The sequence below is a fragment of the Sphaerodactylus townsendi genome, linkage group LG06 (assembly GCF_021028975.2).
Source record: "Sphaerodactylus townsendi isolate TG3544 linkage group LG06, MPM_Stown_v2.3, whole genome shotgun sequence".
NCBI classification, from domain to species: Eukaryota; Metazoa; Chordata; class Lepidosauria; order Squamata; family Sphaerodactylidae; genus Sphaerodactylus; species Sphaerodactylus townsendi.
Genome location: NC_059430.1, coordinates 109,624,712 through 109,647,088, shown reverse-complemented (window position 1 = coordinate 109,647,088; position 22,377 = coordinate 109,624,712). Strand labels below are relative to the sequence as shown.

The 22,377-nt window shown below is 45.1% G+C and overlaps 1 protein-coding gene across 1 annotated transcript; it reads left to right on the top strand.

Annotated features, from left to right (window-relative positions):
• Window positions 1-926: 926 nt before the first annotated feature.
• Window positions 927-17,661, top strand: RRAGC (Ras related GTP binding C). Its single transcript, XM_048501963.1, has 8 exons — window positions 927-1,288; window positions 2,158-2,361; window positions 2,975-3,174; window positions 5,851-5,965; window positions 7,698-7,840; window positions 9,207-9,355; window positions 11,037-13,401; window positions 17,477-17,661. Exons 1-7 carry the CDS (start codon window positions 1,004-1,006, stop codon window positions 11,186-11,188), a joined length of 1,248 nt encoding a protein of 415 aa, XP_048357920.1. The 5' UTR covers window positions 927-1,003; the 3' UTR covers window positions 11,189-13,401; window positions 17,477-17,661.
• The last annotated feature ends 4,716 nt before the right edge of the window (window positions 17,662-22,377 follow it).

The following is a 22,377-nucleotide window of genomic DNA, read 5'->3' as shown; positions in this document are numbered from 1 at the left end:
GAATAAGTCACATATCAGATTGTTCTTACAAAAATCAAGTTGGACTTCATTTGTTTCTGCAAAGCTTTGCAGAAACAAATGAAGTCCAACTTGATTTTAATAGCTAACCCTCTGGAATTAAGGAAGCAATTGTAGAAGTGTTACTAGCACTTAATGAATTTGCTTATGAGATAATACTTGAAGGTGCATTGGGGCATTACTGAGATACAGCCCATGGCATAGCACCAAGGGGGCAAGGGGCATTACTGAGATACAGCTCCGTAAGTGCATACATTGTAGACTTTGTGAATTCACAGTCTAACTGCTACCCTTATTGTGTGCGCTGGAGGAACCAACCTGCCTGACGACATCATGAGGCTTGATGATACAGTGCACCTAGTGATAGCAACACCAGGGAGGATTCTGGACCTTGTCAAGAAAGGAGTAGCCAACGTGGAGTACGTCCAGATGATTGTTCTCAATGAGGAAGACAAGTCCCAAGATTTTGTTCAAATAATGGAGGACATCATTCTCAGGTTACCTGCGAACAGGCAGATCTTCCTCTTATTGTGTGTAAATAATTGCTTGCTTGCCATCTTCGGAAGGATAGCACAGAAAGAAGTATTTACCGTTGCACAAACTTAAGAATTTTCACGGGACTCATTACAAACGAGGGTGGATGGGGGAAGGGGAGAGAAAAAGCGACTGGTCAGGACCGGGGCTTTCAGCAATGGGGTGCTTGGGGGGGAGCCCTCTTGAGGTCCCGCCTTGCCAGGGTGGAGGAGCCCATGGAGGAACAGGACAGTCAAGACTAGAAGAAAGCCTAGAGCGGCAGTCCGTTTGCGGGGTCTCGTGCGTGGAGCCCTCTTCCAAGGGCCGAGGACGCCTTGAGAGCGGCAGACCCCGTTGCTAGAGAGCCGCCAGCCTCTTCCGCGAGGCGGCCCCGCCCCTTCCGGTCACGAGAAGCGGGCCCAATCACGGCGCGGTGTAGGCCGGTGGGCGCCGGGGCTGGGTCGAGCTGGGCATGGCGGCGCTGCAGTTCGGGGCGGCGAGCGGAGCTGAGGAAGCGGTCTTGCCCGGGGGCAGCTTCGGCGCGGCGGACTCGTTCCCCAAAGATTTCGGCTACGGCGCGGAGGACGACGACGAGGAGGACGATGACGAGGCGGCCGAACTGGGCGGCGGTGGCGGTGGCGGCGGCGGGCCTGGCGGTGGCGGCGGCTGCGGGCTGGGCCCGGGTGGCGACGCTTCCAAGCAGCCGCGCATTTTGCTCATGGGGCTGCGGCGTAGTGGGAAGTCGTCCATCCAGAAGGTGGGCGCGGCGGCCCTGGCGGGTCCAAACGGGGGTGGGCGGAGGCGAGAAGGATCCGGGCTGTCCCCCCCCCCCCCGGTATGCCTTTATGTCGGCCGCGATGCCTTAATCCGATGCAGCTCTACTGGTCCTGGGGCCGAACCGCCACTGGGACCGAACCCCACTTTACCCGGGTGGAGGAAGAGGGCTGCACTGTGCCTAGGGTGACAGCGGGCCCTTGTTCCTCTTTATTGGCCTGCTGAACTGAAACGGTGCTGCTTGGCTTCAGACGGCTGGCTGGGACATTATAGGGCAGTGCCCACCTTGGTCAGCTGTAGTCCACCCATCAGTACACCATAGGACAGTTCCTGTCTTGGCTAGCTGGAGTCTAACCATTGGTACACTGTAAGAAAGTGCCCATCTTGGTCAGCTGTAATCCATCTATCGGTACACCATAGGGCAGTTTCTGTCTTGGTTACCTGTAGTCTACCCATCAGTACAACATAGGGCAGTGCCCACCTTGGTCAGCTGTAGTCCACCCATTGTGCACAGGATGGAAGCAGGTGCTGGCAAGTTCCTTCTTATCCCTTGTGCTCACATCAGCAGGGCAAAGCCTAACATCTTTATTATCTTTCTTACCAGAAGGCATGGAGTAAAGTCCGGCATTACCCTGCCTGGGTTCTACCCTCAGTAGGGGAAAGTCTGGTGCTCCTGTTGTCTTATTTGATGGGTCCGTTGTGCCCATTCAGATCCTTGCCTGCCCTCCCAAGGAGGAAGCGCTCTCTGGGATGAGTGATCCTCCAAGGTTACAGTTCCCTGAAACTTGGCTCAGAAAGTATAATCCCCCAATCAAACCTCAGCCAATTGTGTGTGCTCTGTTTTGCCCTCAGGTGGTGTTTCACAAAATGTCTCCTAACGAAACCTTGTTTTTGGAGAGTACCAACAAGATCTATAAGGATGATATTTCGAACAGCTCCTTTGTGAACTTCCAAATATGGGATTTTCCTGGGCAAATGGATTTTTTTGACCCAACATTTGATTACGAGATGATCTTCAGAGGAACTGGAGCCCTTATCTACGTTATCGACGCACAGGTCGTTATGAATGAAAGAGTTCACATCGAGAATCTGTTGATGTTTGCAAGGATTAGAGTGGGCTGTGGGTAGCACTATTTCAGCAGTCTTTATGCCGTGTTTTATTTCATGGCAACCTATAGATGTTAAAGTCGAACACAGATATATGCAGGTGTCATCTTTTTTTTTGTAGTAAAGCAAACTATTACCCAAATCCTCAATGTGGATTTCAGTTTCTTCAAATAGTTTGGAGTAAACCTAGTGATTGGAAAAATGTAGAAATTGTCATGGCAAATCCCACAGAGATTCATTTGGTAGGGGCAGCAAGATCAGGGTATCATACATCGAGCACAACCATAACTAAAACTAAACCAACTTAAAACCATGTTTTAGATCCCACGTTTTGTGTGATGTCTGAACCTAACTTTTGTATAGCTTTTAATGGGTATTTAAACGAGCTCTGGAAGGCAAATATTTGGGTCTAAATTGTACATGGGGTCGCTTAATTTGTATGATTTCTCATGTTTACTCATGTCATGCAAATTATAGGTCTTGATGATCTTTTCTGTATAATAGTATAGCCGCTTTTTGATCACGCAAAGGCAGTAAGTTGCATGTTAAATCTTGTTAACAGGATGACTATATGGAAGCTTTAACTAGACTCCACATTACGGTCTCAAAAGCATACAAAATCAACCCAGACATGAACTTTGAGGTTTTTATTCATAAAGTAGATGGCTTGTCAGATGACCATAAAATAGAAACTCAAAGAGATATTCATCAGAGAGCTAATGATGACCTTGGTGATGCTGGACTAGAAAAACTTCATCTTAGGTAAGTGGAACTTTTTTCTTTGCTGCAGTTCATTGCATGTGGTTTCTTTCCGCCTTGCTTCTTGTGCTTGATTTGAGACCGAAAACTGAGCCAAACTTTCTAAGACTTGTTAATTTTAGTTATTGTATTTGTAATTTGCCTTTCCCACTGAGATTTAAAGTGGATTACACATTATCAGTTGATGTAGGCAGTATGATGAGACATCTAATAAGCAAAGTACTAGGGGCAGAATTAAAGAAATCTGGACAAGCATAGAATATCAGATACGGTACAGAATACAGACACAGTACATAAAGTTATAGTGTGTCAGTAGAAAATAGTGTATAACTAGTACATTCTATACTCAGTGATATTGTTCACAGAGCTTTTCCTTTCTGAACAGTTCTGTCAAGAGTGTCATTAAAATTTATTGTGAGTTTCAGTCTATAAAACAATGGTGGTAATCTATGAATAGCTGCTAGACATGATGACTGAAGGGAACCGCCACATCCAGAAATGTTAAATCTCAACACCGGTGCCAGGAGGCAATGTCAGGTTGAGACACTGGCCTCAAAGCCCTGTTTGTTGGCCCTTCAGGATAGCTGGTTGGCTGTTGTGTAAAGCTGTGCTTGACTGCATCAGTTCTGTGCCTAGAAGTTGGTGTAGAACAGCTAACCATTCTTGGTAAAAAAATTGTATTATTTTTGCACCGTTCCTGCTTTCATTCCTCTCTTGATTTGGTGGTTGATTTGGTGATGATTGCTTTGGTAATGCTTGGGGCCATCTTGAGAACTCCAAGGTTGGTCCAGTGAGGCTTCTCAGTCCCAGGTCTGATTAATAGAACTTCTTCCTTCCCCCTCACACACAGTGACCCCTGCTTTATGCCCAGAGGAAGCCAAAAAATGCTCCAGGATCCCTGGCCTGGAGGAAAATATGCGTTTGTAGCAATTCATAGTTGATTAACTGCCCGAGTCAATACAATTACCAAATTTTAAAGTTTTAAGTAATGAATGGAATAGCATTTTTGAAGCTTTAGCATTTGCACTGCCATTGGCCTGAGCCAAGTGGGCCCTTGGTGAAAGTGGTTGGGAGGCTTGCTCAGCTGGGCTCCAGTGAGTGCACTGAGAAGGGATGCTGGACATGTCCCCCTGTAGTGCCACAGGCTGGGTTCAAGTGGTGAAACAGCACTGCCTCCCCAACAGAGGCGTACCGGCAGAAAATGGTGCCTGGGGCAACACCTCCTCAACCACCCCCCCTGCCCCCCACTTACCTCAGCCAGCGGAGAAGGGTGGCGGCAGTACTGGGCCGCCTGGTGGGGCCAGGCCAACAAGTGCCTGGCGGGGAGCGCCTCTCCACGGGTGGGGTGTGTGTGTGTGGGACAATTTGTGATCTAATGGGTGGTGCTTGGGGTCAGTTGACTGCCCATGTCCCTCTTGCAGATACGCCCCTGCTCCCAACACTGCTGCTTTGCAGTGTTAGGCCCAGCTTAACTTGCTAGTGGCCTTTGCAGCCCTCCAGTGTAACAGAAGTCCCCGTGGTCCTTATGGAGAACAACCAAACCCAATGGTCATCCCTATTTACCAGAAAACACTGTTTGGTCATTCAACCCTTGACTGCAGCAATAATTCTGTTGCTGTTCAAGGGCAGATCAGAATATTATTTAAGTGTTTAATGCTGCACATACTAAAGGAGTTTGGGTCACATAGTAACAGACATTAAAAGAATTAGATTAAAACTAAGAATTATTTCCATATTGTAGCTGGGAAAGTAGGGAGGCTGAGACAGTGTTCACCTAAGGTCAGTGAGTATATTGATGCCGAGGTGAAAATTCCTTGTGGTAAGAAGAGATGATGTTTACTGGGGGTTCTCTTATTTACACTCTGGGTTCTTTAACTTGCCCTATATGTTTATAGACTGGAGAATCTAACTTAGGAATTAACACAATGATTTGATTTACTCCGTAGAAGGATTGGAAGCTCCCTCAAAGTAGAAAATATAGAAGAAATACATATACTGAAGAAGACACTTTAGGGCTCAAAACAGCTTTAATCTTCCGGAAATCTGTTTTTCTTCATGTTTATTGTAGTCCTATGTATTGGAGACGTATTCTTGTCCCTGTTCACTTTTGAATTCTATGCCGATGTCAGATTGTTATGATTGAACTATAATTGTTTTGGATTATGAGAGTATTGATTTGATATGTTTGGCAAACATAGATTTGCTACATTTATAAGTTGCTGTGTTTGGTATTCTATATATCCATTTTGCAAGTAAAATTACATGCCTATATTGTGTAAACTCAATAATAAGATACATAATTTCACTTAATAGCTCTAATACAAGAGCAGTATAACGGTGTTCTTTGCACAAATTGGCTTATACACACTTTTCCACAAGGAAGTGATGGTTTTAATCCTTTTCATGGACTCTAGAACCATTTTGCTTGTTCTTGATTGAGTTTATTATTTTTAATTTATTAGATTTAGGGAACCATGATTTTTGACATGTTAGGCAAGGAGAGCTATTAACAAAATGAGAAGGTGTAGAATAACTGTTGATGCTTCACTTTAAATATGTCACTAGTGTTTCTAATTGGCCAGTACATCCTTTGTTGCTTTAGTAATTCCTGTTTTAACCAATGCAGCAAGCACAAGTTGGAACTATTTGAACATTTAATTGCAACATTTTCTTTTGTAGTTTTTATTTGACTAGCATCTACGATCATTCAATATTTGAAGCCTTCAGTAAGGTGGTGCAGAAGCTTATACCCCAGTTGCCAACTCTGGAAAACCTGCTAAATATCTTTATATCGGTAAGCAGTGGTTTATTAAATGTTGCAGCCGAATTGAAATAGTAACTCAAATAGAAACACATGTATTCAGTAAAGATGGCCAAAATTGTTAGTGATGATGTATGATTAGTTGGGACATCTTGATGGCAAGTACTAAATAGCTGATATATTTTTGGTTAGAATCTCAGCCTTCTGCTTTGGTGTTATACTCTTATTTTTGACCAGCTAGAAAATCTGAAAAGTATAAAGGTGCCCATTACTTCTGATGGAGATCTTTGTTCCACTCTTCATTTAGGATTCTGTGGGTGACATGCTCTAAGTCGCTCCCTTTATTCTTATGACATCTTTATAGAGTTTAGGCCATTGCCCAGTGGTAGAGCTCACATGTTCTGGATATAGAAAATTCCTGGTATCTTTGGTTCAAGGATCCCAAGTAGCTTGTGTAAAGAGAGAACGTTCTCTGCCTCAGGCCCTTAGATTGCTGCCCATCAGAATATTCCATATTGGACTGAGATGGCCAGAAGGTTTAATTCGGTGAATGGCAGTTTCATGTGTTGATACAAGATATGTCAGACCGAGTGTGTGATTGGATGAGTTAACTAACCAGTGATCCACAAAAGCACTTGTCAGTATAAAGCGGGGGCGGGGGCAAACTTAGAAAAAAAGGGGGAGGGATTGAAATGCATGCAATACTTAGCAAGCCTAAACATGTTGTACAACTGTAACAACACAAAATGTTATAGTTAGTGTATAACATTGTAGTATATGGCAAGCTGTTTAAATATAAAACCATAAATACTGTAGTTTTCTACAAGCAAAATTGCAAAAACATCCAATAATAAATGAAAGGAAAAGAGCATTAAAAGGAAAGAGCATTAATCTGCCATAGTGCTACTTTAACATGTACCTTAATTTTGGTTATTTGTGGGGTAGAAAAACATAGTGTTGAAAATAGAAAATACAAATCTGGTAAAGTAAATGGTGCATTACCAGGACATAAACAGCCTCATACAGTCATAATAGGACTAAGCAGCATGCTTGGTTATCACGTTAAACTAATAAAGTTGAAAACCATGAATAATATTACCATACATATTACAGAATAGTGTGGAAAAAATTAATCACCTTTAAACAGTGGCTTGGATCTGCAGGAATGTTTCTGTGGTAACAGGATTTATGCCCTCAGAGACCTTGTCCTCCCCATCTTCCACTGCAGATCAAAATGCCTTCCATGAGCAGCATATCTGGGGAGCAGGAAAGTGGGAAAGTCATGCTTTTGCAGGCAGAATTCCCTCCCCTCCCCCATGGAAATACTCCTGGGGATCCAAGTCTTTAAGTATATGTTCCAGTCTATTAAAAATCTAACTACAAAAAATTTAATAAGATTCTTCTGTATATGCCATTAAAGGTTAAAATAAATGAAAATAAGATTCTTCTGTATATGGTTCAAAATGTCTAATTTTTCCATTTAAAAAATTGGAAAACATTGTAGGAAACCCCCCACCCCCCAAATTCATGTTTTTTTTTACCATGCCATCACCTTTACATGCCCAGTGCAAGGAGGATGTGAATCTGCCCTCTTCAGGGCAGTGATGGAAGGACAATCTCTGCACCCACCTGGTTCTTTTCAGTGAGTGAAACAATTACCCCATTTCTATCTTGTTGGCTACTCTGAATGTTGTTACTGTCGAGCTGTTGCACGTGTAAGATCTGAATGTTCACAGAACTGAATCTGGGTGTCCTTTCTTTAAAGAATTCAGGGATCGAGAAAGCTTTCCTCTTTGATGTCGTCAGCAAGATTTATATAGCCACTGACAGCTCCCCCGTGGACATGCAGTCGTATGAACTCTGCTGCGACATGATTGATGTCGTCATTGATGTTTCTTGTATATATGGGTGAGTGACAACACCATATTTCCAAAACCACTTAAGAATGGTTCAGAAACACTTGAAGACGAGTCTGTGGTTTCCTGCACTGTCAGAGATTGTAGCTCCTTCATCACTTCAGAGGTTGGGACAGTGATGTGAACTTATTGGCTTGGTTGTAATGAATCCTGGGCCAGATGGTGTCAAGTTGTATTTCATAGGTGAGCTGTTTTATTGCAAACTCAACTTCTACTGTAGCATGAGGAGCTGGATTCAGATCTCACAGGAATGAGTGAGACCCACAGAAAGGTTGGCTATAGCAGAACCCCCCCGGGCTTCACCTATGGAGAAGTGACTGACCAGTCTTGATGCAGGAGAAGATCATAATGCAAACTGCTATCTTTTTCAGAGCACCCTCAAGGTGGGCAATACAAATTTCAATCATGGAATGCTGATGAGGTTGAGCAGTGGGACTTGGAGAATTAAAGTTGCGTTCCTTCAGTTTCAGCTGCATCAGCCAGAATTTGACTGGTGCTATTCAAAAGTTTTAGTCAGTGTTCTGCATCTGTCAGGAATTGATCCTCTTTTGGGTGCTGGAAGACCTAGATTATAGGAGCACCTTAAAGACCAACGAGATTTCCAGAGTCAGAATTCCCTTCATCAGATACCTGTCAGGAACTTTGACGCTCAAAAATGTATATCCTAGAAATCTTGTTGGCCTTTAAGGTGCTTCTGGATTCAGATTCTCTCTTCTGCTGCTGACCAACACGGCTGCTCACCTGAAACCATCTTCTGGATGTTGTACTGCAATTGGATGAAAAATAGGCTCACCTTAAGGATGATGACAATTTCATGTCATTGTGTGTGTGTGTTATAACAATTTGCAATGAACAGAAGTTTTTATGTTGAAAATATGTTATGATTTGGGATGGTGGTGATGGGGTTCTGTGTGGTACCTTGGATAGCATAGCTTGGCTGGCCTTAGTCTTTTGTTTATAGTCTTATAGTTTATAGTTTATAAGGCTGGCCTTATAGACTTTTGTTCACAGCCATGTTTATCTAAAAGTGGAAGCCCAAAACACCATCCATGCAATACCTTTATTAGGATCAACCCAGTGACACATAACAGTGTGTAGCTTTTGCATTCCCCAGAGGTCTTCATTAGAGTTCATAGTCATAACATTGTCTTTTCTACCCAAATGTTACTCATAAGGTGCCTCTGTAGTAATTGAGTGGCTTCTTCAGAGTTTGCTCAGTGAACTGGCAATCCCTTGACCCATCTAGTGACTTTCACTCTTTAATGTGGTCAAACCACTCAAACTACAAAAAATGCTGCGTTGAAATCCCAGAGTTGAAATGCGTGGTGAACAGCTCCTCCCCCCCCAAACTGCTGTAGGCTAAAAGAGGACGGCAGCGGAAGCGCTTACGACAAGGAGTCCATGGCAATTATCAAACTAAATAACACGACTGTTCTGTATTTGAAAGAAGTGACCAAGTTTCTGGCCTTGGTGTGCATCCTCCGAGAGGAAAGCTTTGAACGTAAAGGTGAGGAAAAAGATCTTTTTGTTAATTGGCTAAATGGCATTTGCAGGTTGCTGGGGGGGGGGGGGGTTCCCCCTCAGGTCACAGCTTCTTCCAACTCTTTATTTTTTTATTTAGTTATTTATTATTTGGTTTATATGCTGCCCTTCCCCAACAGTGGGCTCAGGGTGGCTTACAAAAAACAATTTAAAATCCTGTACTATTAAAACTTCAATGGCGCTATAAGGTAAATCTACCTAAGCAGGGTGGGGTATGAGAAAGGAAGAGGGAAAAAGGAAAGGCTAGAACAGGGGTCGGCAACCTTCACCACCCAAAGAGCCGTTTGGACCCGTTTTCCATGGCCCCAAAGATCTACCGAGCCACAGAGGCGGCTCTGCAAGGAGCCTCCTCCGGTTCGGCCCCTCCACTCACCTTTCCTTCCAGCGCTGCTCTGGAGGGCTGGAGGGACATGCCCATGCTACCCTCTGACCTGCAGGCCACGTGGAGCTGCAGTATAAGGCTGAAAGAACCGCATGCGGCTCCAGAGCCGCAGGTTGCAGACCCCAGGGCTAGAAAAATCAAATGGGCGGGGACAGGGAGGCCAGACGCAATGGAACATGCTGGTGCTGTCCCTAACCATAGGTCTGGCGAAATAGTTTCACCTTACCGGCCTTTTAGGGCCTGGGTCTCATTTGACTGAGCTTTCCACCAGGTCGGGCTAGCGCCAAAAAAGAATAACTCATGCTGTACTCTTCGCCTTCTAACCAATGTCTGTGTAGCTGTAGTGAAAGCCAGTGTTTCTGAGTCACAGTATAAACCTGGGCAGGCTCATATTGTTACAACAGAGTTGTGAGAAGAAGAAAAAACTGGACAGATGAACCAGTGGCAACAAGTCAGAGCAAGGCATTTCTTAAAAAGAAGTGATTCACCTAGGTGCTCCAGAATATTATACCCGGCATATTTAGGTACCTTTTAATTCTTCATCAGAGGTGGAAACATGATTTCTCCTCGAGAAAGGTGATGATGAGGGGTGGTGTTCTGCTCACGTGAATACTTCAGAATGCCTTCTGATTCACCCTTGACTTGACTCGATGTGTTTTGGAAGCTTTGGGGACTTTCATGCTCTAAATATGCGGCAGCAAATTCACAGTCCTTTTTCAGCACTCCAAAAGCATTCTGGTTGATTTGCCGGCGTATAAAACAGGCACTTGCAACTCTACTGAATCTGTCTGAGCTGTCTTTATTAAAGCAGTTCCATTTCAGACGTAAACCAAGTTGGATCTTGAGAATTTTGCGGGAATGTTGGATTGCAGCATGTGGCAGCATTTAACATGGTGTTCCTTTTCGTCCTGTTAAGGTTTGACATTTGTTGCTGTAAACTGTTCATGGCTGACTTAGATTGTCAGCCTGAGTTTCGGGGAAAGTATGGGCGCTTTGTGACTGTTTGGTATTTCCAAGGCATCTCTGAGCCTGATGAGGTTAGCTGTACACGTTACAAGGAGCTTAGCAATCTGTGGAATCTCTGACCAGTATTCAGTTCTGGGTCTTGTAACTACTGCTGTACAAAATACCTTTCTGTCCCTTTTTACCACATAGATATAATTATGGGAAATTGCCTAGTAAATCATGAGCTGAGTCAGAATGCGAGAAATCATGCTCTGCTTCTCTGCACTGAAATCTGTGGTTGTTCCTTTTCTTCCCGCAGGTTTAATAGACTACAATTTCCACTGCTTCCGCAAGGCCATCCATGAGGTCTTTGAAGTGGGTGTTTCCTCCCATCGCTTCTGCAACCATCAAGCAAATATGTCCAGTCTAAAAGCAGTGACTCATAACGGCACCCCTAGAAACGCAGTCTAGGGGAGACCAAACCTTGGACGGCCAAGTGCTCGCCCGCCCCTGGTGTGTTTGTATAGGGGGTGAGTGGCCAAGAGGGACTGGCTGCATACGTTTCTGTGTGCATTCTGAACGAGAAGAGAAACCCTTGCCTTTTGGAGCTGGGTGTGGTACAAGCAGAAGGCTGCTAAGCCCTCAGGACTGGGAGCGGCAGCTTCTGTCTTCCATGTGGTGGCTCTTGGGAGTAAAAAGTCTCCTTCACCTGAACCATCTCCCTTGATAGAGCATGGAATATTCCAGAGCTGAGCTGAACTGACACATGCTCAGGATCCTTGTATGTTTAAACCTAAGTAGTGTTAGACCATTTGCCTTTCCAAAAAGAAAAAGAAAAGAAAAAGAAAAAAAAGTTTGGGACTTCATAAAGTTCAGAAGCTGAAACATTACACCTCATGGCTTAGTTTAGCACAGTTTGAAACATTCCACCTGGTTCTTTTTGTTTAATCATATTTTGCTGTAACATCTTAAAAAATAATAATATTTTGCTGTAACATCTTAAAAAATAATAATTCCTTGTTCCGTGAACTTGAAATTGCCATGCCATGCCATGCCAAGTTGTGCCAGCCCTCCTCGGTTTAAGTCCAACAGAACCCATAGAGCAACAGGGCTGAGAAGCCTGCACATCTTTTATAATTTGCTCTTTGTTTGAGATTATGATAAAGACAAGAATCAGTCATCTTAGTTCTGTTGCTTAGAATGGGGTTAGAATGTTTGTCTTGGATTCTAAAGGTTGGTGATGAGCTGGTGAATGTAGCTGGCAACAATTCCTCTTCCTGTTCCTGAAGCTGCTTCTTTACTAAAACAACTTGCATTTTCCTCAGTCCTGATTGACTTCTCTGGACTTTCCTCAGTCATGATTGACTTCTCTGGACTTTCGGTACTTGTTGTATTTTTGGTTTTGAAGGCACACGTCGTACAAATTTAAGGGTGAAGTTCTGCTAGGCAGCTTCCACCAAGCATAGACCAGCCTGGCTGGTCACCAGTTGGTCACCAGTTGGTCACCAGACCAACATCAGTTGGTCACCAGACAAGAAAAAATACTCCCCCCTCTTCCCCCACCCAATGGTTGGCAAGTTCCAAAAACTTTCCCTTAATTCCTTGATGCCAGCTTTCCTAGAATGACAACTTGCATCTGAGTACATGAACTATCTCTGTGACCTTGATTTGTAAAGAGGTTGTTGGTCCTTTTTCCTGTGGTTCATAATGTTTCTCTGTTCCAAGGTCTCAGGACAGATGTCTGTGTGAAGATGGTGCAGTCTGGGGTTTGAGAAACCTAATTTGGAAGGGAAGGCACTTTCATGTGATTCATGCTCCCTTTGGGGTGCATCAACAGAGTGCATTTCCTTCCAGTTGGTCTTTTCTGAATGTTCACCAGTTTCTGTTTCCGACTAGGGGCAGAGAGTTTCAAGATTCATTATTCCTGGGAAAGGTTTTAGTTGCAGAGGCTGCTAATTGTAACAGGTGCTCTTTCTAACTTCCAGCTGTTCCTGGCATTCAAACCTTATGATAGTTGGTCATGTGCAATTTAACAGTATTGTGTGTGCCATTTTTATTTATTTTTAAAGAATTTTGAGCCTGCCTTCTTCTAAAACCAGGCTCATCTTTGGCCCAACTGCACATTTTAATGAATGAGCTTTTTGTTGGAAGTACAATGTGTGGCTTTCTTTTGATTGTTCTGATCCTCAGGTCTGTAGCACGGGATGTAACGTGGAGTCTTTATTCAAGCAACTGCAGGAACAGGGCAATGTATGATCAAGAGGAAGTGGGGGTGGGATGTATTTGGCACCCTGAGCACCGAACCCCCCTTTAGAATTGCCTTGCTGTGTTAGACCCTCATTCATCTAGTCCAGTGGTATTCAACCCAGGAGTCTGCTGGGTCATGAGCCTATATACAGCTGCCCTTTTTTGACATTTTTGGGAGGCTTACTTCTATACTCATATGTAGTGCGTGAAGTCAGTCAACGATGGAAGAAACTGCTTTTCAGCATGGGCAGGCATTTTGGTTCCTCATTCTGTTTCCTCATTCTGACTAGCTGCTGCCTGTTCAGTGGATAGCACACAAATGCCTGTGGATGAAATTTCTGGGAAAATTGGAGATCGTTGCTTTAGTCCACCAGTCTGGAAAGCACGGAAGGTGGGAAGTATACCCTGGCATCCGTTCACAGCATTTGTACTTGAAGGTATCTGTGGAAGCTCCATTTAGTCAACAAGTCACCTTTCCCACCTTTCTCTTTCCTTTATCTCGGCCTTGTTTCTAGCACACAGACTGTGTCTCCAGAATAGCACCTCCAGTTGTCGCTCCCCTGTTCACTTCTTATTGTGCCGTTGTTTCTCTATCACTCTCTATTTCCTTTTCCTGCCACAGAGCCTCCTGCTAGCCACCACTACTTCAAACCTTGCTCTTCCCCTCTGTCACTGACATTGTTTCTGCCCTTTCTCTCGGCTTCCTTGTCTTCATGGATCCACCACCCTGGCCCTGAAGGCTGCAAGAGGTGCTGTTGGTTGCCTTTTGCCTATTCCCCCACCCTGTTCCTTTCAAGTTCATTTCTTTGTGTGCAGCTCTCTGCAACTCTCTTTATGTCCTCTCTTCTCCCCACCCCACTTTGTCTTCGTATCAGACCTTGATGGTTGGTTCACATTCCCACCTGAGAATGATAATTCCTCCATCCCAGCTGTTTTCCTCCTTCATCAATCTGTACCTCCTAGATATCATATTCACTAAGAGCAGCTTGCTTTATGTTTTCTTTCTGACTCCTCTGCTATGGGATGCCTTCTGGCTTATCACTCTCTCTGCTTCAGCATGGCTCAGCCTATCCCTACCCAGTCGTCCCACTCATTCCGTGGCCTGCAGTGCCTCATTGCGTCAGTGGTCTTGGAAGCCCGGTCACCTGCAACTCCTCCTTCCCCTTCTAGACCAACTGGCCATGCTGACAGGGGCTGATGGGAATTGTAGTTCATGAACATCTGGAGAGCTGCAGGTTGCAGACCCCTGGTCTAGACTCAGTTCTCCAATGAACCATTTCCCCACCTGGCTCATTTGGTTCATGACCTGACCTCAATCAGTTTAAAACTGGTTTCGTCCACTATAAATCCATCCTCTCTTTGCCTTTATTTCGCTAGCTAACAGAACTACAGATTCTTGATCCCTTCCAAGTCTATATAGGAATCCACAGAGCCTCTTTCTCATCTTCAAAGTCTTATTGTGGCCTACCCTACCACTTCCTGCCTTTTCACTCTCAGCCAAAAGGTTTGCCTCCTTGAGAGATAAAATGAATGCTCTCATCCTGTTCCTCCCTTGGCATGCCTTATACTTCCTAATTGCTTTTCCCAACTCACACAGTCAGTCATAATATTGACCCTCCATATGCCCTTGTGATCTTATGTCCTCCTGATTGCCATTTCCCCTGTCATTCCCCAGCTGCTTTGCCTGATTCTTCCCTAGAGAGCAGCAGTAGCATAGTGGTTAAGAGCAGGTGTCCTCTAATCTGGAGGAACCGGGTTTGATTCCCCGCTCTGCCGCTTGAGCTGTGGAAACATATCTGGGGAATTCAGATTAGCCTGTGCACTTCAACACATGCCAGCTGGGTGACCTTGGGCCAGTCACAGTTCTTCTGAGCTCTCTCAGCCCCACCTACCTCACAGGGTGTTTATTGTGAGGGGGGGGGAAGGGAAAGGAGTTTGTTAGCCCCTTTGAGTCTCCTTGCAGGAGAGAAAAGGGGGATATAAATCCAACTCCTCTTCTTCTTCCTAAAGCATTCAGTCATACCACTGTCCCCTCTTCCCCTTTCCCCAAAGCCATCTCTCAATACATCCTGCTTGCCCGAATACAGATCAGATTCTCTCTAGATTCCCAGAACATGCTGTTTAGTGTCTGAGCTCCCTCTCTTTGTTTCTTCATGAACCTATGTAATCTGGCTTCTGCCCTTTCACTCCTTATAAACCGTCCTTATCCACATATATTTACTTTATAGCCCTCCTTTCTCGCTCACATTCAAAGTGGGACTGGACAGTTTAAGATAATGCGATGAAATGGTATGAGACATCCAAGTGGGATTGGACAAATTAAAACAATGCAGTTAATTGGTGTGAGACATCCAACATCCAAAGACATCCAACATCCAATGCTGTAGGACTCCGCTTTATAAAAAAATTAGAAGCAGTACAAGTAGAAAACAATGTGGGATGGACTGTTCCCTTATAGAAGTGCCCTTCACTGCATTATAGCGCTTTATTTCCTTTGTAGAAATGCCATTATATCTCAGCCTTATTCCTTTCATAAAATGCCCTGTGAAAGAATGCTGTTTTGCACAGTTTAGAATAACAGACAGGTGGTCTTTTTGGCTTCTTCATGCAGGCTGTTCCACAAAGTGGGGCCAACTAACAGAGAAAGGATGTGTCTGAATAGCTGACGAAGAAGAGTTGGTTTTTATACCTCACTTTTCTTTAAAGAATCTCACAGCAGCTTACAGTCACCTTCCCCACAAGAGACACCTGGTGAGGTAGGCGAGGCTGAGAAAATCCCGGGAGAACTGTGACTAGCCTGTCATGATGGAGCATAATGGGAGGTGCTGTCCTGTAGATACGAGGGTCCCAAGGCAACGAAGGGCTGTGTGAGTAATAAACAGTAACTCAAATTTAACCAGGAACCCCGTAGGACAGAGTGGTAAGCTTCAGTACTGCAGTCAAAAGCTCTGCTCACGACCTTAGTTCTAATCCAGATGGAAGTCGGGCTCAGGTTGTTGACTCAAGGTTAACTCTACCTACCTTTACCTGAATTTAACCTGGTAACTGATGGGCAGTCAACGTGACTGCAGAGTTGTATACTTTGTTTAGCTCCTGATGGCTATATCTGTACACCATCCTCACCTGACACAGCCAGCTTTGCCATAGTTGACCACTGCCTGCCATTTAACACCAATCTTGCTGTTTCTCCCTGACCTTGGCAGATTCTCTTCTACCTGTGTGTAAATCACTCATTCAGTGTTCCACCAGATGGCAGCCCTCTTTTTCTACCTTGTAAATGGCCAGTCCTTGACCTTCTGCCTTTCTGACTCTATATACTACCCTTGGCTGTCCTAAGAAAGCCCATGGCTCCCAGCACCACCTAAAATCTGATGAAACCATCTCCCAAGTTCTCTCCAATCCAGTCTGCTTCTCCAGTTGCCTGTTTGTTATTAGGTGTCTCATCTCAGTATATCCAGGACTCCCCTCCTTTTATTCTTCCTGTTGTCACTGACACTGTTGCCGTCCACTCTTTGGAGCAGACTGTGTTTATTCTGAGGTGGGTAGTGTTACCTTTTCCCTTTATAACACTGCAGCAATTCAGTTCTTTTCACCCCACTAGCAAACTCTGATTCATGCTTTGATCTTCTCTCGCCTTGACTACTTTCCTCTCTGGTTACAGTTTTTGGGGGTTTCCAAGTCAGGCTGTTGCAGTAGTGCATCTTATGGCACCTTATAGACTAATGTAAGGTGCATCTTATGGCACCTTATAGACTAATATAAGGTGCATCTTATGGCACCTTATAGACTAATGCGGGGATTTTTTCTCTCCATAAGCTTCATACTTGTAAAAGCTTATGTAGGAATAAAAGCTTGTTGTACTCTGTCTCACAAAAAGAACCAAGTGTAGTCAGTAGTGGTGAGGTGGAAGTGCATGCTTCTTCAGTAGAAAATAGTCCCAAAGGACTGTGAGCAGGAGAGTGATGAGTTGGGGGTGGGTGGGTTGTTGCTGACAGGCCTGGCTTGGTGTTTGGGCCAGGGGGAGGGGGCTTACTTCTGGGTCTGGCAAGGCAGTTGCCACTTCCTCACTGGGTGAGCTTGATGTGGGGGGGGGGGAGGCTTGATGTTTGGGAGGGGGGGAGAGGGCTTGGGAGGGCTGGTGCTGGGCCCAGTAAGGTAGCCACCGCTTGGTTTTTGGGGCAGTGGGCGGAAGTGGCAGCGGATGCATTCACAATTCTACTTTTTTTTCTTTTGGTGAGACAGAATATACCCATTAAGGTACCACAAGACACCTATACATTTTTTTTCCTCTTTCATGTGACATAAGAACATAAATGTTAATGATGCTTCATCAGACCAATTTTGCCTCTAGCTCAGCACCCTGTTTCGACCAGCACTTCATCAGATTGCCATGGGATGAATGCTGAATCAGTGGTCTTCGATAGACAGTAAGTTAGGTGAGGAACATCAGCGTCTAGGTTGCTTTCATTCTTTGCTGATTGTTTAAAGTACTAGTTTTCTGTTATATCTCAGGCAAGCTCACAGCTGAGAAGAGCAAGCTACCAATGGAATCTGAGAGAAAATGCTGGCGTGAACGTTGTACACAGAGCAAAGATACGAACAGAGAAACCTGAAGAGAGTTGGGGGCAAGGAGATGCTAACACTCAAAAGTCCGTATGCAAGTGCTCACATTTTTGTAAATAAATAAGTTAAACACGCGTGTCTGGGCCTCAAACTTTATAATGTTGGGAAAAATATTCCACATTCAATTAATCTCCTACTTAGGATGCTTAAGCGGATGCAACTAAGACATTTGGCACAGGGTCCTCGTTTCCGCTAGTTTGCATTACCTCAAACGGGACATCTGTTGTGATACAGGGAAGCCTATAAGAAAGGCCATCATCTGGAAGTCCCATTTGGGTATAGAATCATAGAGCTGGAAGAGATCCCAAGGGCCATCAAGTACATAAGAACTAGCCTGCTGGATCAGACCAGAGTCCATCTAGTCCAGCACTCTGCTACTCGCAGTGGCCCACCAGGTGCCTTTGGGAGCTCACATGCAGGATGTGAAAGCAACGGCCTTCTGCAGCTGCTGCTCCTGAACACCTGGTCTGCTAAGTCCAACCCCCTGCAATGCAGGAACACACAATCAAAGCACTCCTGACAGATGGCCATATGTTCAATGTGTCCATTGCCTGCCTCTTGTGCGGACTGAGAGAGTTCTGAGAAAGCTGTGAACTGGTCCACGGTCACACAGCAGGCTTCACGTGGAGGAGCGGGGAATCAAACTCAGTTCTCTAGAGTCCACCACTCATGGGGAAGCGGGGAATCAAAGCCTGATCTCCAAATTACAGTCCACCGCTCTTAACTGCTAACCCTTTAGGCAGCATGGTTGCATTCTTGCTTTCCCTGTGAATTCCAATTCTACCAGACATGGGGAGCCTGCCTGTCAGGTTGCAGGAGTCTTTCCAGCATTGCTGGACTCAACCATGTCTGAAATAGCCCCCCTTCACTTTCTGAGACCCCCATATTTATATTTCACTCCCAGTTGATGTTTCCCAGTCTAATTACTGCAGTTGCTTGCTCATTCCACAAGATGGCAGTGCAGTTCCAAGGATGTATCAATTTTGAAAGCCTTTCACCAACATGTTCCCTGTAATATTCAGAGGAAATTGCAGTGACCGGGTTTAATGGAGTTTGCATTCTTATCTCAGTTGCTAGGGCTCTGACCAGAGTGCAAATTGGGACACCCTCTACCACTTTATCTTCCAAGAAAGACATGATTGTGTTTGGTTTTGTTTTTGAGCCACAGCACCACTGAGGAATACCTCCTTGTGGCCAAAACGAGACCTATCCTGCTCTTGACGAGTCTTGTGGAGTGCTGAACTCCAAGAGGTCCTTCTCTTCTGCTTTAGTCCTGTTGGTTCCGAGTGGAGAAGCTAAATAGATGAATCTGAACTCTCCAATGGCTGGTTCCTCAGATCAGGTTCGCAGTCGCAAAGAGACCTAATGGAGCCTATCTGAACCTGCAGCTGAGAAACAGAAAATGCACGCTGGCATCTTAAGTCTTAATAGATAAGTCTTATCCATGACAAATCTAAAAGAAAATCACTATCCTACTTCTCTGAACTTCATGAAAAACCTTCATTTCTGATACAAAACAGAGACTTGCTTCGTGTTCTGAAGATGTTCTTTTCATCAGTCACGTAGCTACCTTCTCTATTTCATAGGAAAGGACTGAACCAGGGGACATCTTTAGATAAATATAGCATCACACTTTACTTCCAATCCGATGTAGCAATGAACAGAAGAGCACCACCCCTCCTTGGATAGCAGATTTTATTCAGAATGTTGTCATGATAAGCACAGACATCACCTTGGGAAAAAGGAACTGCCTTCTCCATGCTATTCTTGTCCTTCTGTCTGCAGGGAAGATTGGGGCTGTCAATCTGTTGTCTGTTACATAGATACATCTTGTTGCATGTGTCCACGTCCCATTCCTCAGTGTTGTTGAAGTTATGGAACCTATGGGGCAGTTTTTCTTCTTGAAACATTAAAGGAACTGAAACAACCGAAATAGACTGAAATGATGGTGATTCTTTGCAGACGTCAGCTCTGAGAAAGAAAGTAAGCATCTCACATATATGGATTCTGAATTGGACATCCTTTTTGAACAATCAGCTTATAAATCTAGGTGGCTTGTCTCTGATTTCACCTAGCAGACCCTAAGCTTTGGATCCTGTGTTTTGGGTTCTCTAGTCTGATGGTCCAAATGACATAATAGCTTTTTCCAAAATGTACAGGATGCTGCCACAAGCCCACGGTTGAAACCAACTTTGGTTCCCCCCCCCAATAGAAAAACTGAATGCATGTAACCAATGCATGTATCCTTCCTTTTCACTCTTTGCTGCACAAATTCTACTATGTAAGTTTTACAGGTGAAGAGAAAAAAGTGACTTCCACACAAGGATGGGCCTTTCTGGTTTTCTCATTGCTGGTATAGCTGCAGATAAATCACAGCAGCAATGAGGCTTCCACACAACTGGTTTTCCCACAAGTCCGCTGACCCAATCCCCCAGAAGTTTCCACTGCCCACCTCTGGGCTGCCAGGGCTTCAGTAATTTTTTTTAAAATAGGCACAGGTATATCCATTGCTTTCACCTCCTGCATGTGAACTCCCAAAGGCACCTGGTGGGCCACTGCGAGTAGCAGAGTGCTGGACTAGATGGACTCTGGTCTGATCCAGCAGGCTCTTTCTTATGTTATTATGTTCCTTTTTGCTCATTTAAAACCTTTATTAGCTCACCTTCTATGGAACTTGAGGTGGCTTACAATGTAATAACAATATGAAACATTAAAATGCATAAAGCACATATAAGGCCATGAATTAAAAATCACAATTTAAAACAGCCAATAGGCAGAAAAACTAAACTAATTAAATGTTGTTCTGAGCAGTCTTCTTCAGCTGCCTCCTAAAAGTACAGAACGAGGGGGCCAGGCTCACCTTCCTTGAGAGCCAGTGTGGTGTAGTGGTTAAGAGCAGGTGCACTCTAATCTGGAGAACTGAGTTTGATTCCCCGCTCTGCCACTTGAACTGTGGAGGATTATCTGACTTATGGCAAATGTGACTTGATGGCAAAAGAAAGAAGGATCAAAGAGGCTCTTGACTAACTTATAGCAAATAGGTTTTTCAAGGCAAGAGAAGTTCAGAGGTGGTTTGCCATTGCCTGTCTCTGCATCACATCCATTCTATACCTTGATGGTCTCCCATTCATAAGAACATAAGAACATAAGAACTAGCCTGCTGGATCAGACCAGAGTCCATCTAGTCCAGCATTCTGCTACTCGCAGTGGCCCACCAGGTGCCTTTGGGAGCTCACATGCAGGAGGTGAAAGCAATGGCCTGCTGCTGCTGCTGCTGCTCCTGAGCACCTGGTCTGCTAAGGCATTTGCAATCTGAGATCAAGGAGGATCAAGATTGGTAGCCATAGATTGACTTCTCCTCCATAAATCTGTCCAAGCCCCTTTTAAAGCTATCCAGGTTAGTGGCCATCACCACCTCCTGTGGCAGCATATTCCAAACACCAATCACACGCTGCGTGAAGAAGTGTTTCCTTTTATTAGTCCTAATTCTTCCCCCCAGCATTTTCAATGAATGCCCCCCTGGTTCTAGTATTGTGAGAAAGAGAGAAAAATTTCTCTCTGTCAACATTTTCTACCCCATGCATAATTTTATAGACTTCAATCATATCCCCCCTCAGCCGTCTCCTCTCCAAACTAAAGAGTCCCAAACGCTGCAGCCTCTCCTCATAAGGAAGGTGCTCCAATCCTTCAATCATCCTCGTTGCCCTTCTCTGCACTTTTTCTATCTCTTCGATATCCTTTTTGAGATGTGGCGACCAGAACTGAACACAGTACTCCAAGTGCGGTCGCACCACTGCTTTATATAAGGGCAAGACAATCCTTGCAGTTTTATTATCAACTCCTTTCCTAATTATCCCCAGCATAGAGTTTGCCTTTTTCACAGCTGCCATGCATTGAGTTGACATTCCCATGGAACTATCAACTAATACCAACCAGGGCTGACCTTGCTTAGCTTCCGAGATCTGATGAGCTCAGGCTAACCTGGAACTGTTCAGGTCAGGGCCATCTTACTTCCCAAGCTGGAATGTCTGGAAGAAGACAGTTCTGTAGATACCTTGGTCCATTAAGGACAGTGGTGGGATTCAGCTGGTTTGCACCAGTTTGGTAGAACCAGTAGCTAATTTTTTAATGTAGTTTGGTGAACTGGCTGAATGAATCCCACCACCCCAGGGGAGGGGAAGCGAGGTGGCTTTCAGAGCCCCCGAGCAGGGGGGCGCCTTGCCACTAGGCTGCTCCGAGGCACTAAAAGCCCTGTCATCCCCTCTCTCAGGGGAGGGGGAGAGAGGGGGCTTTTAGAGCCCCGGAGCAGCCGGGTGCAAGCAGGCCTCCCCCAAAGGCTGTGATGCTGGCTCAGAGCGAGCAGGCCTCCCCCGAAGGCTGCAACACCATCCCAGAGGCAGCCAGCCCCCCATGGGGGCCTCCAGTGGCTGCCGCCCACCCAGGCTTCCTACCCAATGCTGGAGAAAGCCCCCCTGGGCTGTGCAGCTGGCCTCCTGTGGCCAGCCGGTGAAAGATGCCTGGCCCTTTTGGTGGCCAGGCGGCTGGCCTGGCGGCACGTTGGCCAAGCTACAGCCACCGCCTTCCCTCGCTCCCCCAGTCCAACTTCAAAAAGGGGGGGTGCAGCAGCCTGGTAAGTGGGCAGCGGGGGAGGCACATGGCAGGGGGTGCGGTGGGGGGTGAACCTGTGGGTAAATCATTAGAATCCCACCACTGAATAAGTGTAGGAGTTTCTCTAAATTACCAATTTCAATTTTTTTTTTAAGTAACTCATGAATCCCTTCCCTTGCACA